General features: G+C 46.9%; 1 protein-coding gene across 8 annotated transcripts in view; it reads left to right on the top strand.

Annotated features, from left to right (window-relative positions):
• The window catches only part of Fer1l5 (fer-1-like family member 5), a 54,686-nt gene that overhangs the window by 23,233 nt on the left and 15,456 nt on the right, over positions 1–15,997 (top strand). For all 8 annotated transcript variants that reach the window (XR_005489102.2, XM_039084527.2, XM_017596789.3 and 5 more), the window contains 5 exons: positions 10,739–10,863; positions 11,636–11,736; positions 12,398–12,575; positions 12,660–12,815; positions 13,831–13,959. Coding sequence is in view for 7 of the 8 variants with exons in the window: in XM_039084527.2 (XP_038940455.1) it covers positions 10,739–10,863; positions 11,636–11,736; positions 12,398–12,575; positions 12,660–12,815; positions 13,831–13,959 (689 nt within the window). In the remaining variant the exon portion in view is untranslated. The remainder of the gene's footprint in view (positions 1–10,738; positions 10,864–11,635; positions 11,737–12,397; positions 12,576–12,659; positions 12,816–13,830; positions 13,960–15,997) is intronic.

The following is a 15,997-nucleotide window of genomic DNA, read 5'->3' on the forward strand; positions in this document are numbered from 1 at the left end:
ACACACATTCCACACATGACAACGACAAAGTTCAGGATGGTAAAGTCACCTGCCAGACATTGCATAGCTAGGGGGTGGTGACCTCTAGAATAGAAAACCACCAGCCACCCAATTATCTACTGGTCCTCTCTCTACTCTCCATCCATCTCTCTGTTTAGTTTATTTCTGCGTGCAGTTGTCTGTGCACATGTGTGAGCTTCTGTGTGCATTTGTAGAGGCCAAAGGAGGACGTTGGATGTCCTATTCTGTCACTCCATCTTACTCTTCTGTTACTGGGGTAAGGCTGGTGGCCTTACCAGTACTCAGTAGTGCCCCTGTCTGCATCATGCATGGCACAGCCCCAACATGGCCACAACCTGCTCTTTAAACAGTATCAGAACTCAGGTCCTCATAGGTGTGCAGCAAGCTCTTCTTATCCATGGAGCCATCTCTCCAGGCCCCAATCCATTTATTGAGCCATTCAACTTTCATCTGTCCACTCCAGATACCCCATCCATCCATCCATCCATCCATCCATCCATCCATCCATCCATCCATCTCCTCATCCATTGTGAACTAACCAGGAACCTTACCTGTCCACTACAGCCCCTGGGCCAACAGCATCAGCATGTTAAAAAGGCAGATTTTTGACCCAATCCACACCTATAAATATCAAAAGAATCTAAGAAGAGAGCCCAGCGCACTGTGGGGGCCCACAGGTGATGTGGGTTCATGTTAAGATTTGAAAGCTCCTGACTAGTCTCTCCTCCCCTTTGTCAGCCTCACATCTCAGCGCCCCTCAGGGTGCTTTGTGTGGGCCCCACTTCCCTACCTACACTTTTAAATAAACGCTCTGTTGAGACGGAACTCCCATAACATATAATTTGCCCCTTTTGAAGCGTACAATCGCATGGATTTTAGGATATTCACAGTTATGCAACCGTTACTGCAGCCTGTTTTAGAATGCTTTCCTCTCTCCCGAAAGACACCCTAGGCCCATTAGCCCTCCTCCTTGCTCTCTCACCTTCACAGCTGTAGACAGCCACTAATCTACTTTGTCTCCATACATTTTCCTTGTCTGACATATGGTCCTTTCTGACTAGCCAGCTTCTCCCATTTAACAAAATTCTGCTGTTTTTAGAGTGAGAAATATGTATGCAAAAAGCACTAAAGATGCATATGGACCACTTATAGAAGGGTAAAGTGACTTCTCACAAATTTATCACCCGGCTAATACGCAGAAGGCTGCCATGGCCTTAAAAGGTCCCTTCGTATGAGAAATAGCTGATTCCGTCTCCTAGGCTCATCAACCTTTCTCTCTTGCTTTGATTGTCTGTGTACGGAAGCCAGGAGCAACATGCTCTTCTGTTGTATTGGACGGGACTCCATCCATGCGTATGCATCTGCCTTCTGCCTTCTGCCTTCTGCCCAACAGGACTTGGCTCTGGGTAGCTACATTTTGTTTCCATTCCTGAATGCATCCCACTGTGTGATCAGACCACAAATTATATAGTGTATATAGATAAGCTGGCTTGGTATAATAACTCTGTTGTAAGCATTCTCATACATGTCTTCTGGTCACAAGGACAGGGGTTCCTCTAAATTATATACCTAGGGGTGGGAGGGAGTCTCAGAGCAGAAGCGATTACGCCAAATTACACTCCCAACGGCATGGGATGAGAATTCCTTTTGCTCTCTGTTCTCACCAGTACTTGATGCTGCCAGGGATTTAATGTTGCCATGCTACTGGATGTGGAAAGCCATCTCATGTGACTGCAATGTGCTCTTTCTCACTATAGACAAAGGTTGAGCATCTGCGTACACAGGTCATCTTCCCTTACCCTCCCTCCAGCTTTTCCTCCAGTGTATAATCATTTGGCTCTATCTTTCTTAGTGCTTTATACATCAAATCTTCTGTCAGATCTGTGTATCGTGCACTTATCACTCCCTTTAAAATATAGACTAGCCACCCCCTTTCTGTTTTGTTGTTTGAGATAGGGTTTCTAGATGCCCAGGCTGGCCCCAAACTCACGATGTAACTGAGAATGGCCTTGAATTTCTGATCTTCCTTACTCTACTTTCTTTTTCTTTCTTTCTTTCTTTCTTTCCTTCCTCCCTCCCTCTCTTCTCTTCTTTCTTTCTTTCTTTCTTTCTTTCTTTCTTTCTTTCTCTCTTTCTAAGATTTAGTTATTTGCAAGACACTGTAGCTGTCTTCAGACACACCAGAAGAGGGCATCGGATCCCATTATAGATGGTTGTGAGCCACCATGTGGTTGCTGGGATTTGAACTCAGGACCTCCGGAAGAGCAGTCAGTGCTCTTAGTCACTGAGCCCCCTTACTCGACTTCCTGACTGCTAGATTCACATTCATGTGCCATAAGACCCTTTATGTGGTACTGATGGCCAAAGCTAGGGCTTCTAGAATGTGAGGTAGAGTTGGTACACGCCTAGGAGCTACACCCCTAGCCCTACACGTATCTACTGAAAGGATTGTTTAAGTCTTTTGCTTATCACATTTTTTTATTATGTCTGCTTATTGTGCGCGCCCATACACACACACACACACACACACACACACACACACACACACATACACACACACACACACACACACACACACACACATATGAATGTACATTTGTATAAGTGAAGTCAGAGACAACATGGGGGAGTTGGTTCTGGGTCCTGGGGCTCAGGTTGTCAGGCTCAGTGGAAAAGCGCCTTTATGAACAATGCATCTTAGAGGTCAGAGGTCCCTAGAGGTTTTTCTTATTATCTTGGGTTTTTTTTTGGGGGGGGGGGTATGACTTTGAACTCAAGATCCTCCTGCCTAAGCCAGGTGCCAGACGGGAGAGCAGGTGTGCCACAGTTTGCACACATGCATGTGGATAGGAGAGAACAGCTTTTGGGAGTTGGTTCTCCCCTTCACATTCCAGAAACTGAACTCAAATCATTAGGCTTGGTGCAAAGCGTCCTTACCCACAGGTCCTTCTCATTGGTCTTGACTTAGTTTCTGTATGTTGTGTAAGGGGAGGGGTTGAAATTCATTGTTTCTAGATAGACAGCCAACTCAACACTATTTGCTGAGAAACATTTGATTTCTGCATTGAATTACTTTGGCACCATACCTAAAGGTTAATTAGACATATATTGTGGTCTCTTTCTAAAATTTCTTATCCTATCTCTCTCCCTTTTAAGGTTATTTTTATAGTTTTGGTTTTTTTGGGGGGGGGTTGTTTATTTAATTATGTGTCTGTGTCTATGAAACCAGAAGAGGGCATCAGGTCCCCTGTAGCTGGAGCTTCCGACTGTTAAGAACCATCTGACATAGAATGGAACCAGGACAAGCAGGAAGTTCTCTTAACACTGAGCTGTTTCCCCTGCTCTGTCTGTCTGTCTGTCTGTCTGTCTGTCTGTATTGTTTGAGTTTTTGTTTGTTTTGAAGACAGGGTTTCTCTGTGTACCCCTGGCTGGCCTTGAACTCACAGAGATCCTCCTGCCTCTGCATCCCAAGTGCTGGGATTAAACACATGCTCTACCACCACCACCACCCTTTTTAATCTTTTGAGATGTCATTTTTTTTTTAAATTTAGGTCAAATCCAATTTTTCCCCTATGGTGTCATATCTCAAGAACTTGGCCTTACCTTAGGATATAAAATTGTTTCTCCTATTTTTTTCCTTCAAAAATGTTTGGAGGGTTTGTGTATCTAGTTCGATGACTTATTTTGAATCAACCTACACACACATTTTGTGGTGTTCACCTACTGTCTTAGTTAGGGTTTTACTGCTGTGAACAGACACCATGGCCAAGGAAACTCTTATAAAGGACAACATTTAATTGGGGCTGGCTTACAGGTTCAGAGGTTCAGTCCATTATCAGGAAGGCGGGAGCATGGCAGTATCCAGGCAGGCTTGGTGCAGGAGGAGCTGAGAGTTCTACATCTTCATCTGAAGGCTGCTAGCAGAATACTCACTGGCAGGCAGCTAGGATGAGGTACTTAAAACCTACACCCACAGTGACTCCAAAAAGGCTACAACGTCTAATAGTGCCACTCCCTGGACCAAGCATATACAAACCATGACATTTCACTCCCCAGCCCCCATAGGCTTGTATAAACATGAGAGTCCATATCTAGCCATAGCATAATAAAAATATATATTTAGTCTAGTTTCCAGAGTCCCCATAGTCTATAGCAGTCTCAACAATGTTAAAAGTCCAAAGTTCAAATTCTCTTCTAAGATCCATCCAATCACTTAACTGTAATTCCCCAAATCAAGACAGAAAACCAGGAGGGCAAACTCCAAACTCTGCATCTCCATGTCTGATGTCAAAGCTGTCTTCAGATCTCCACCTCCTTTTTCATGTTTGTTGACTGCAACAAACTTCTTTTTCTGGGCTGGTTCCACTCCCTGTTAGCAGTGTTCCTCAGGAGATATCCTATGGCTATGGCAACTCGAAAATCTTGGGGTCTCCAAGGCAACTTCAATGTTAAAGCTTCTTGCTTCAATGTTTGGGATCCACACATGATCTTCTGGGCTCCTTCATAGGGTTGGTGTCACTTCTCCAGCTCTGCCCTCTGTAGCACTCTAAGCTCAGGGTGATCCACTCCACTGCTGCTGCTGTTCATGGTGATCATCCCATGGTACTGGCATCTCCAATACACTGGAGTCTTCCGCTGCAACTAGGCTTCACCAGTAGCCTCTCATAGGCTCTCTTCATGGTGCCAAGCCTCACATCCTTTGCCTGACTCCTTCAGTCCTAAGCCATCAATTGCAGCTGAGGCTGCACTTTCACCAATGGCCTTCTATGGCCTCTCACAGTGCCCAGCCTCAGCTGCTCTTCATGGCCCCTTCATGCCTTCAAAACCTGTACCACCTGGGTGACTCTTACACATTACCAAGTACAGCTGCAGCAGGAGGTACAACCTTGGCTATCTCTGGAACACAACTTCTTTGTGCTCTCAGAAAACGCTTCCCAGATTACACCTCACTGATGCTGGTCTCTTTTTAATCACCACTAATTTCTTAGCTCCAGCTAACCAGCATCGATTGTGCCAGTAGTCGATTTTATTCTGGACTCTAAAGTCAGAGCCACATGGGTGAAGCTGCTGTGCTCTGCTGTTTGTAGGAGCTGGAACATGGCCCCCTTGTTCTATTACATTATCATTAGCTTCCTCCTTTCCAATTCCTTCACGGCCTAAGCTGGCTGCCTTGGCTCTGTAGACTAACCTTGAACTCAGAGATCTGTATGCCTGTCTTTTGGGATTAAAGGTGTGTGCCAAATCCCTGGATTTAAGTTTTTTCTTCACCTAAAACTTGTTCTGTCCCAGGATGACCTTGAACTCAGAGATCTGCTTGGCTTTATCTTCATGGCGGTGTGTACCACCGTGCCTGGATCTAAATTTAGCTGGATAGGGTCTTGCCCCAAAGTCCCACTCCCTTAATCTGCACTCTCCTAGAGCATAGGATTCAGCTCCATTCTGCTTCCCGGAGCCCCTTTAATACTTAAACCATATATTTTATATCTTTCCTTTCTCGGCTTGCTCCTTTTCACTAAAATGCTCTTCGTAAGAGTGGATTTTAATAACCACACAACAGAATTTATACCAGGCTGTTTTGAGACTTCCTTTTTCAAAGCAATTAATCTAAATCTCTTCACCTTAGCCTCAGGCAGACTCTTTGGCCAATGGCAAAGCAGTCACATTCTTCACCAAAATACCACAAAAATAGTTTCTAAGCCACATACTGAAATTCTTTTCTAGTAAAACCTCTTGGGCCGGGTCTGCCTAGTTCAAATCACTCTCAGTAATAAAGTCTTCCACATTCCATATTCCTACTAGGATAGCCCATTAAGCCCCACTTAAGACATTCCATGGCGTCCCAAATCCACATTCTTCCAAACGAAAGCATGGTGAGGCTTATCGAAGTGATACCCCAGTCCAACTTTTGTCAGGCAGCCAGGATGAGGGACTTAAAGCCCATACACCCACAGTGATGTACCTACTCCAACAGGGCCACACCTTCTAGTAGTGCCACTTCCTGGGCCAAATGTATACAAACCACGATATTTACTGTCTGTTTACAGCATTATCCTTACCTTGACTGACTAGCTTTATGTTCTGAGGTAAAGAACTCTTCTGTGCCTTCTTCTGGGGCTGCCACAAATGGGGTTCCCAATTCCCCTTGGTTCTCTTCTAGTTAACGTTTTCTCCCTGGCCCCCTTTTCCCCATTAATTTACTTGTTTATTCACTTTCCATCCCAATCGCAGCCCCTCCTCACACAGCCCACCCCTACCCCCCTTTGACTCTGTCTTTCCATTTCATTTTGGTCACTTGAGAAATTCTTACGCCTCAGTGAATTGTCTAAGTAAGTAAATGTCACTCTGGGGCTTCCCAAAGTTGTCTTTCTCAGGTGTTTTTGCTTTTTCTTGGCTGTTTGCCGAGCTCACATTTCATCCTCAGAGCCCTGCTTCCTTGGGGAGTGAACTTTTCTCCAAGACCTCCTCCCAGCAAGCCTTGTTTCCTGCTGTGGCTCTTGCTTTCTGTTGTCTTTGCTCCTCAGAGCTTCCATGGAAGCCAGATTGCTTTTGCAGTCCTTATGTGTATTTTGAGTCTATAGGTTATCTCTGTCTCCCCAATTGCTGGAAATGGACTTATTTTCCATCTCATTGCATTTGGAAGTTCTCTAAGAAGAACAGAAGAAAGTTGGCATCTTGGATCCTGGGCTCGTACTCAGAACCTAAGTTGTGGACCTCTTTTTATTGATTGTGAAGCCTATTCATGCCCCTATTTTTAAGTCTCTTGTCCATATCTTTCATACTGGCTCTCTCCAGGCTACATCTGGAAACTTCTAGATCCTTTCAGAAAGGCCTGTCCGTGCCCGCCTTCCGCCACTTTGTTCTTCTCAGCGGCATGTTCAACGGCCGCACACTCTGCACTGCAAACACTGGCTTTGTCCTTTTTGTCCTCACTGTTTTTTTCTGTGCACAGGATACAAATGGCCAACTGTATTCTTAACAATAAAAAATATTTGTAGTTAGCACAAGTTCAACACCAGCCATAGCCCTAGGACAGAAAGAAAGACAGCGGGTGGCTTTCTCTACCATCCTGTTGAGCAGGGCAGTGCTATTTTTCAATTTGTTTTTTAAAGTAAAAATCTGATTCAAGAAGAACATACTCTTGGAAAAACCACACAAAGCACAGAGTTCAGTGACCAATCCTGGGGTAAGCACACCAAACAATAGCACTCAGATGACAAAGGTGATGCAGTATGGACACCCTAGTGGCCTGTGCGTGTACCCACCAAGGGCCACTGTACTCCTAACCTCCATCTCTTCCTTCCATATTAAAGAACATGTATTACACATATTTTTTGAAAGGCTTTACCTTCTTCATCAGTTTGCAAAATGTGGCCGCAGATCAACATATCCTTGGATATAGCTGAAACTTATGTTCACTGCCGTGTACTTAGTATTCTGCTGTGTGAATATAGTCAGCCATGTGTAAGCATGTAGACAACCAGATTTAACTAACCGGGCATCAAAAACACTAAAACAAACCAGGTGTTGTAGTGCAGGCCTTTGGTCCCAACATGTTGGAGGCAAACAATTCAGGTGAATTGTTTGAGGCCAGACTGGTCTCCATAGAGCGTTCTGGGACAGCCAGGGCTATGTAGAGAGATCCTGTAGACCAGATAGATAGATAGATAGATAGATAGATAGATAGATAGATAGATAGATAGAGTAGAGATAGATAGATAGATAGATAGATAGATAGATAGATAGATAGATAGATGGATGACAGATAGAGAGATAGAATGAACCAGCAATGTATACACAAGTATTTTTTTTTTTTGGAGCTGGGGACCGAACCCAGGGCCTTGCGCTTCCTAGGCAAGCGCTCTACCACTGAGCTAAATCCCCAACCCCTTATACACAAGTATTACAATGTATGTATACCATGTATAATTATAATGTATACATAAGAAACATTACCTGAGACAAAGAAATTGAAAAATACCAAAACAAGAGCTGGTTTGGCATTCGGAAGGGAGGGCTTGCTGTGCCAGCCTGAGGATTGGAATTTGTATTATAGTTCCCCTATAAGAAGCCTGCAACCTGAGGTTGGAGTGGAGACAGGAGGATCATTGGGCCTGGTTGGTTGCCACCTAGCCAAGTAAATTGAGCTCTTCCGGGAGAGATGGCTCAGTAGTTAAGAGCATTGGATGCGGGGCTGGGGATTTAGCTCAGTGGTAGAGCGCTTACCTAGGAAGCGCAAGGCCCTGGGTTCGGTCCCCAGCTCCGAAAAAAAAAAGAACCAAAAAAAAAAAAAAAAAAAAAAAGAGCATTGGATGCTCTGTCTTCCAGAGGACCTTGGCTTAGGTTCCCAGCACCCATATGGTGGCTCACAACCATCTATAACTTCAATTTCTGGGGACTGGGTGCTCTCTTCTAGGCCCCGCAGGAATCCAGCACAAATGTGATACACAGACAAGCACAATAAAATAATTAACAAGACAAGCTCCAGGTTTTAGGACAGCCCTTGCCTCAAAGGAACAGGCAGAAAATAAAAGAAGACATTTGGGACTCATATTTGGCACTCTCCTCTGAACTCCCCATGCTGTGCACAAGCACCAGACTCATACGTGCTCTGCACAGACTGAGATTGCATACACACACACACACACACACACACACACACACAGAGATGTGCATTTGTGCACATGTACTCACACATGAACCCGCATCTATGCTGAACATGTGCAGATTGTTGTTCTTGTCACTGTCCTGTAAAGAATGTCACATAGCAGAGTAACAGGTATTTGCATAGAATCTGCCCTGCTTGGGGTAATAATAAACACTCTGCAGATCATGAGTATAGGGACGTGAAGGGAGATCCTATGCAAATGCTATGTGTTTATTATAAGGGACTTATCGGGTGTGGATTTTGATAACACAGGGTGTCCTCAAACCAGTCCCTCGACAGCCCTAAGGGATGGCTGATTACCATAATTCTAATGTGGAGGGCATGTTAGCGTTTTCCAACCTTTTCCCATTCCAATCACAGCTGCTATACAAGCCTTCTCTTCACATCTCTTAGTAAGGCGGTATTCGCCTCCCCGTGGAGTATTTACAGCAGAACCGGAATTGCTGGGTTAGGGGACGCATGTGTCATTTTTAAACTGCTAATTTTCTCTCCATGTTGTGGGAATTCTTTGAGGTCTGGCTCAAATTTCATTCTCCAGGGAAATCTGTCTGTCCCTTACTCCAGCGACCTGGCTCCTGCCAAGGAGCCACATCCAACCTGCTTGTCTGGCACCCTTCAGACTTCAGTAGTAGCTTGTCTCAGGATGCTAAGCTGAGTTATCTGACCCCACCACCGAGAGTCATAGGGGAGATGGGCAGGTGTCCTCACTGTCCCCTTGTGGGTGATGGGCCATCTCTTCTTCATCCTGACCCTGAGAGCAGAGGTTTTTGGGTATCCGCATTTCATTCTCGGTCTGACATTACCTTGTCCAAGAAACTGGGTGGCTTAAAATGGCGACTCTGGAGTGGAGAGATGGCTCGGTGGGCAGAAGTGGTCACTGTGCAGGCCTGGTGATCTGAGATCAAATCCCAGAACCTGCTTGGTGGAAGGAGAGAGAACTGACTCCTGAGAGTAGTCCTCCAACCTTCACCCTCACACACATGGGAAGGCCTGCGCTCACACACACAAACCACGCAAGCTTGAGTAACGAAAAGAAGAATGTTAATTTTAAAAGTTTAAAATAAGACAACAGGAGGCTATGGTGGCACACACCTTTAACCCTAACACTCAGGAGGATTAGGCAGACAACAGTTGTCTGTGTTGAGGCCAGCCTGGTCTACAGAGTGGGTTCCAAGACAGCCAGGGCTACATAGAGAAACCCTATCTCAAAAGTAAAACAATAATAACAAAAAGATAATAAGGAGGTGGAAGTTGGAAGTGAGGGAGGCACGGTTGGTTCTCCAGGACAGTGCTAAGGGCAATCCTTGGAGTTCTTCATCTTGCAGATGAGTCATTCTGTTCCCTTGATTTTTCCTGATGATCCTGGGCCTTCACAGGGACACTATCTTTCTGTCTGCCTCTCAGTCATATTGGCTGAAGGACCCACCCTACCCCACAATGAATGGCCTCCCGTCAACTAATCATATCATCAGTGATCCTATTTCCATGTTAGATGGTATATTGAAGCAGCAGGGTTAGGACCTCAATGTATCTTTCAGGATTCACAGAACATAGGGTGTCCTGCTAACCTGTCCACAGTGGGTAGAGCCCAGCTTTCTGCTGTATTCCCATGCCATAGAAGCTCATCAACTTTTCAAGGTTTGGGTATTGTCCTACTGGGTTTTCTTCTGCTTAAATATTTTGAGCACTTGTGATTGTTTCTTTGAGGCCAACACAGCAGGGAATTGCAGAAAAAGATTACTGTAGGGAAGGTGGCTCTTGTTGCTATGCCAGTTCCCAGCACCCACATCAGCACCAACCTGATTCCCTACCTGTAAACCAGGGGCTTTGGAAAACCACATGACACACTGAACACAGTATATACCCGGTAGGAACCCGCCATGTTCAAGTGCCCACTCTTGCTTTGAGCTTGAGTACCCACTTGGCATGGTTAGCCGATCCTTGAGAACCAAGGTAGCCCAGGAGCAATTCTTTAGGAGACAGTGGTTAGGACCTTCTAGTTTGGTTCCTCACATATCCCACCTCCCTCCATCCTATATCTCTGTGTCTCAGGGACTAGCTACCATTATGTGCCCTGGTACAACACGAAGCCCGTGGTAGCTGTGACTTCCAACTGGGAGGATGTCAGCTTCCGGATGAACTGCCTTAACCTCCTTCACGTCACCCGGGATCGCCTGGTAAGTGTGCAGGAGGGAGCTGGGGTAGCTGGGAGGCTGAGGAACGTATATCACGGTACTAGGAAACCAGTCACACCCCTCATATGTCTACAGCATGATATTGGGACCCCCACACCACTCAGAAGTATGCCAGATACAGCATCGGGCACTGAAGTCACAGTGATCGATAAACAGATTTGTCCTCAGTGGCTGCAGAGGTCAGAGATGCAGTTACTGTGCAGTGCAACTAGGGTTGCCATGGAAATACAGGAGCCAAGAGATTTAGGATCAGAGAGATGGGGATGGAGAGGGGAAAGAGCACAGTTAGGAGGTGGTTAAGAGGGCAGTAGGGCTTTGAAAAATTCATAGGCAGTTTTGGGGATGGGAGCACAAAGCTAATAATATGTATGAAGTCACAGAGATGCACAGTGTTTGAAGCCATGAGAGGAACTAGGGCCACAGAAGTACTGCGGAAATCAGAGGGGCTAGGAGGGGCCACATCACAAAGAGCTTTAGATTCTTGTCAAAGAGCACAGGTCTCAAAAGGCCTATGTGTATAGCACCTCCCTCGTCATGCCATTCTACTGTTTGCGGGTGGGCATCTGCACATGTCCATCCCCCATTTCCTCTGTTGGATATGGGAAGTCGGGAAGACAGGGTGTTCTAGCTTTGCTAGGGCATGGGGCAGTCTGGAACTGACATCACCAGATTACTGGCCTATCAGTCTTTCAGCCTATCTCAGAGAGCTCCAGGCTGAGGCCTGTTCTTTCCCTCTCTCTCTCTCAATGGGCAGAAAACCAACCTGGACATCCTGAAATCCATACGGAACCCCAGGGATCCAGCTCTGCTCCAACAGTGGGAGAAACTGCTGAAGGATCTGCAGGAGGACTGCCGGTAGGAATGAGTACCCTGGCTGAGGTTGGCTTGGGCTGAGCTGGGTGAGGCTCGGACTAGAAACCGGAGGCTCTACGGAGTGCCCAGTGAACCCTTACCCCACAGGAACACTTCTCAGATCTCCCTTAGCTTGAACCCACACGTGGCTACTTTTTCGGCCCATGTGGAACATTCCTGAACTCCAGTCCAGTACAGACTTTGTGGCTCCATGCCCACACTAGAGGTCTGTAGCACATGGACAGATCTCCGTTGCCTAGAACAGCCCACACTATTACCATGCCACGCCTCTCGCACCACGCCTCTTGCCTTTGTTCATTACATCCAGTATGCTGTTTCAAGTTCACTGGGAAGCCTCTCCGTGCCCAAACCCCCACTTCCCCCAATGGTTAGGTTAGGCTCTTCTCTAGAAGAGGAAAACTTCTACCCACAAGAAGTCTTTGGGAACCAACCTAGCATCCACAGGGCTTCAAGGGGGGAAGAGGGCAGCGTGAGAGTCTAAGTCAGGCTTACAGAAAGCTAGCTTCCTAGGGAGAGAGCTAAGCATCTCTCTCCCAGGTCAGGCCAGCCATGGGTCCGGTAGATGCTTCAGGCTAGAAAGGAAACATTGGCCTGCAGTAGGACCGTGTACACATACCTTCCTCCTAACCTGTCCCGGCCTCAGGGGCCCTCTGCCTTGTATGACTGATCAGCCCAGAGCTAACAACTTAGACAAGAATAAATGGAAGCTTCGCAGCTATCTCCTGCAGCAACTTGAGCAAAGGGCCAAGGAAGCCAAGCCAGTGAACATGGTGGGCACAGCAGAGGACTGGTTGCGCCGTCTCAACACTGTGATCCCTGAGGTGGGCACTGGCTGCACTGGCTGGATGGTGATGGTGAGACCCAGAACTGGCCACACAGGTCCTGATGTTCTCCCACCTTGGCAGCCCCAGGAAAGCCTCCCGGATGTGCTGATCTGGTTGATGTCCGGGCAAAAACGAGTGGCCTATGCTCGGATACCCGCCCACACTGTCCTGTTCTCCACAGCAGGACCCATGAGCTCTGGCAAGTTCTGTGGGAAGATTCAGAACCTCCTCTTACAGGTGGGAAAGAAGGGGTGTCTTCCAGGGAAGATGTGGTCTCCCAATACACCAGAGAGAATCCCTGAGATTCCGCGAAAGCCATGTGGGGACCCCCCCCCCCCGAAGCCCCTGAGGACATGGCCTACATGTTCTCTCCCTCATCCTGCATTAAGTAGAACTGAGCTCATACAGTCCCTAGAGGTAGGGAGGGGGCTGCACCTCTCTGGGTGTGAGCTGCTGCCCAGCCCACATCCGTGGTAAATGCTCCTCAAATCCCCCACCCCCTTCATCACTCCCATGCCTACCACTTGGTCTAATACCTCATTATCTCTCCTTCGAACCACAACTGGATGACTTCCAGAACATTCTGTGAGTGTAAGATTTGGTATAGGCTCCTCAGATCAGAAGCTCCTATTCCCTCTCAGAGAAAATCCAGCCTGCCTGGCCTGCCCTAGACACCTGTATCAACCCTGTCAACAGACAAGCCACTCTGGGCCCTCCCAGATCCCAAATATGCCTGCTCTCTGCCCTTTCTACCAGCATGCAAAGCCCCTTTCCCCTTTTGTCCAGTACCTGACTGAATCCTGGCCTCAGTGTGTTCCTTGGGCCCATGGGCTTGGTGACACCCTCACTGGGATATGAGGACTGGCGTGCTTAGCAAAGTACTAGAGCATGGTGATGAAGCAGTAGGCAGTCGATGGCAGCTAGCATCACCAAAGCTACCATCATCACCTTCCTTCGGTTCCCCAGGCAGCCTTGCCTATTTTCCACACCCCTATCTTTTTTCTTTGCCTGCCCTTTCCCTCTGTGAATACCAGAGCAGAACTCAGTCACCTTTCAGTACTGGCAACCAGCCAAGAGCTCTGTAATATTGCAGACTCTTTGACTCCAGCACACAATTTGATGGGAGGGCCCTTGCTCCCAGGACTTGGTCAGAAGGGGTCGATGTGGCCCATTCCCTCACCCTCTTCCTCCCCCATGCCCCTCCTCCCCGGGGAGTGACACATCCCATGGGATTGATCTGCCTCTGGTTCAGTACCCAGAAGGGGAAGGACAGAACATACTCCCAGCCTACCTCCGGGTCTGCATGTGGCTTGGCAACGTCAAACACAGCAAGAATCTAAAGCTGCTTCAGCAGGGCACCATGGTGGTGTATGCAGAGACGGTGAGCAGACGGACAGACGTCCAAGGGCAGTTGGAGGTTGGGGTCGAAGGAGCCAAGGCAGAGAGCCCAAGGCAGGGAAGAGGAGGCCTGACAGAGGGACATGTGGTTCAGGAAGGAGGGTAGAGAGACAACATATTGGACCCAATGTGACAGAATTCTGTGAGGTGGCAGTGATGACAGCGGTTGTGGATGGTGCTAGTCTGGTGTCCCTGCTCACATATTCTAAGAAATGAATGTGTGGCCCTCTGATGCCTGGCCACACTGTTCCTGGTGGAAGTTCATTGAGAGCTTCTGCCTAGCTTTTTCAAGGCACGGGGACAGATCAGGGCTCCAAATTGTACGGAGTCTATTTGTCACCAAAGGGAACTTAGGACCCCTGCACACCCTTACCCAGATCTTCAGACCAGTCTGGAGGTCATGGGAGGTAGGGAGAGCCCAGGAAGTGTAAAAGGAACTTGAGATGGGGCTTCTGCTCACAGCACATCAGAGATTCGGGGGAACAGCTGGGCAGACTGCTCTGCTGAGGGCAAGGGGTAACCTTTGCTCTTTGGGTGAAATCTGGCTCAGGAAAGTATCTCTGCCAGCAACAGGAAGTAAGGGCTGAGTGTCAGACTATTGGCTATTGTGTAACCTCTTCTGGGAAGATGTGAACAAATGCCTGTCCACCTCAGACAGGTGACCCTTGACAGAGCAAAGAACCAGACACACACACACACACACACACACACATACTAGGGAAGAGAGATGACCATGAGCCTTGTAAGCTGCTCATGAACCCCAAAAAAAGAACAGGGGCCCACATCTTGCTAGTTTCCCATAGGTAGTCACAGCTGACCAGATTTCAGGACAACAATAGTGGTGTCATGTCTGGAAGACAGGAGTCCACAACACAGGCTTTTTTAAAAAGATTTATTTATTTATTTATTTATTATATGTAAGTACACTGTCACTGTCTTCAGACACACCAGAAGAAGGCATCAGATCCCATTACAGATGGTTGTAAGCCACCATGTGGTTGCTGGGATTGAACTCAGGACCTCTGGAAGAAAAGTCAGTGCTCTTAACCACTGAGCCATCTCTCCAGCCCAACACAGGCTTTTTAAGTTATAGAATTATAAGGGTTTTGTATGTGTGTTGGGGTATTGTTTGTTTGTTTGTTATTTTGATTTTAGTTAGTTAACATCTATACATAATCTCAGCTTCACTTGGGAAGCTTAGGCAGGAGTTCATGCCTGCCCCGGGCTACATAAGAAGTAACAGGCCAACCAGTGCTATGTTACAAAAGAAAAGTATTGCATTAAAACCATTGTTATGTTTTTAAGATGCATGTGTTGACAATATATCATAACACAGTCAGCTCCCTATGTCAACAGTATCTATATTACTGAACCAGCCATAGCTTTAAAATGCAGTTAAGTCTGTGATGGCTGCATATCTACTGTCTTAGGATTTTACTGCCGTGAACAGACACTATGACCAGAGCAACTCTTATAAAGGACAACATTTCATTGGAGCTGGTTTACAGGTTCAGAGGTTCAGTCCATTATCATCAAGGCAGGAGCATGGCAGCATCTAGGTAGGAATGGTGCAGGAGGAACTGAGAGTTCTACATCTTCATCTGAAGGCTGCTAGCAGAAAACTGACTTCCAGGGAGCTAAGATGAGGGTCTTAAAGCCCACGCCCACAGTGACACACCTACTCCAACAAGGTCACACCCATTCTAACAGGACCATACCCACTCCAACAAGGCCATATACCTTCTAATAGTGCCATTCCCTGGGACAAGCATGTTCAAACCACCACATATACCAAGCATGAATATACCTGTTTCCTTGTCACTGTGACCTTAACTACACACTAGAACAACTGCTAACATAGTGATGATGTTGGATTAGGTCTTATGACACATACAGATGATTTAAAGTGTATGTTACACATAGATACTAGGCCATTTTAAAGTGTAAGGGACTAGAGCATAGCTTGTGGTACCCAGGGACATTCTAGAACTAATTCCCTGAGATTGCCAAGGGACAGTTGT

This window comes from Rattus norvegicus, chromosome 9 (genome assembly GCF_036323735.1).
Source record: "Rattus norvegicus strain BN/NHsdMcwi chromosome 9, GRCr8, whole genome shotgun sequence".
Lineage (NCBI taxonomy): Eukaryota > Metazoa > Chordata > Mammalia > Rodentia > Muridae > Rattus > Rattus norvegicus.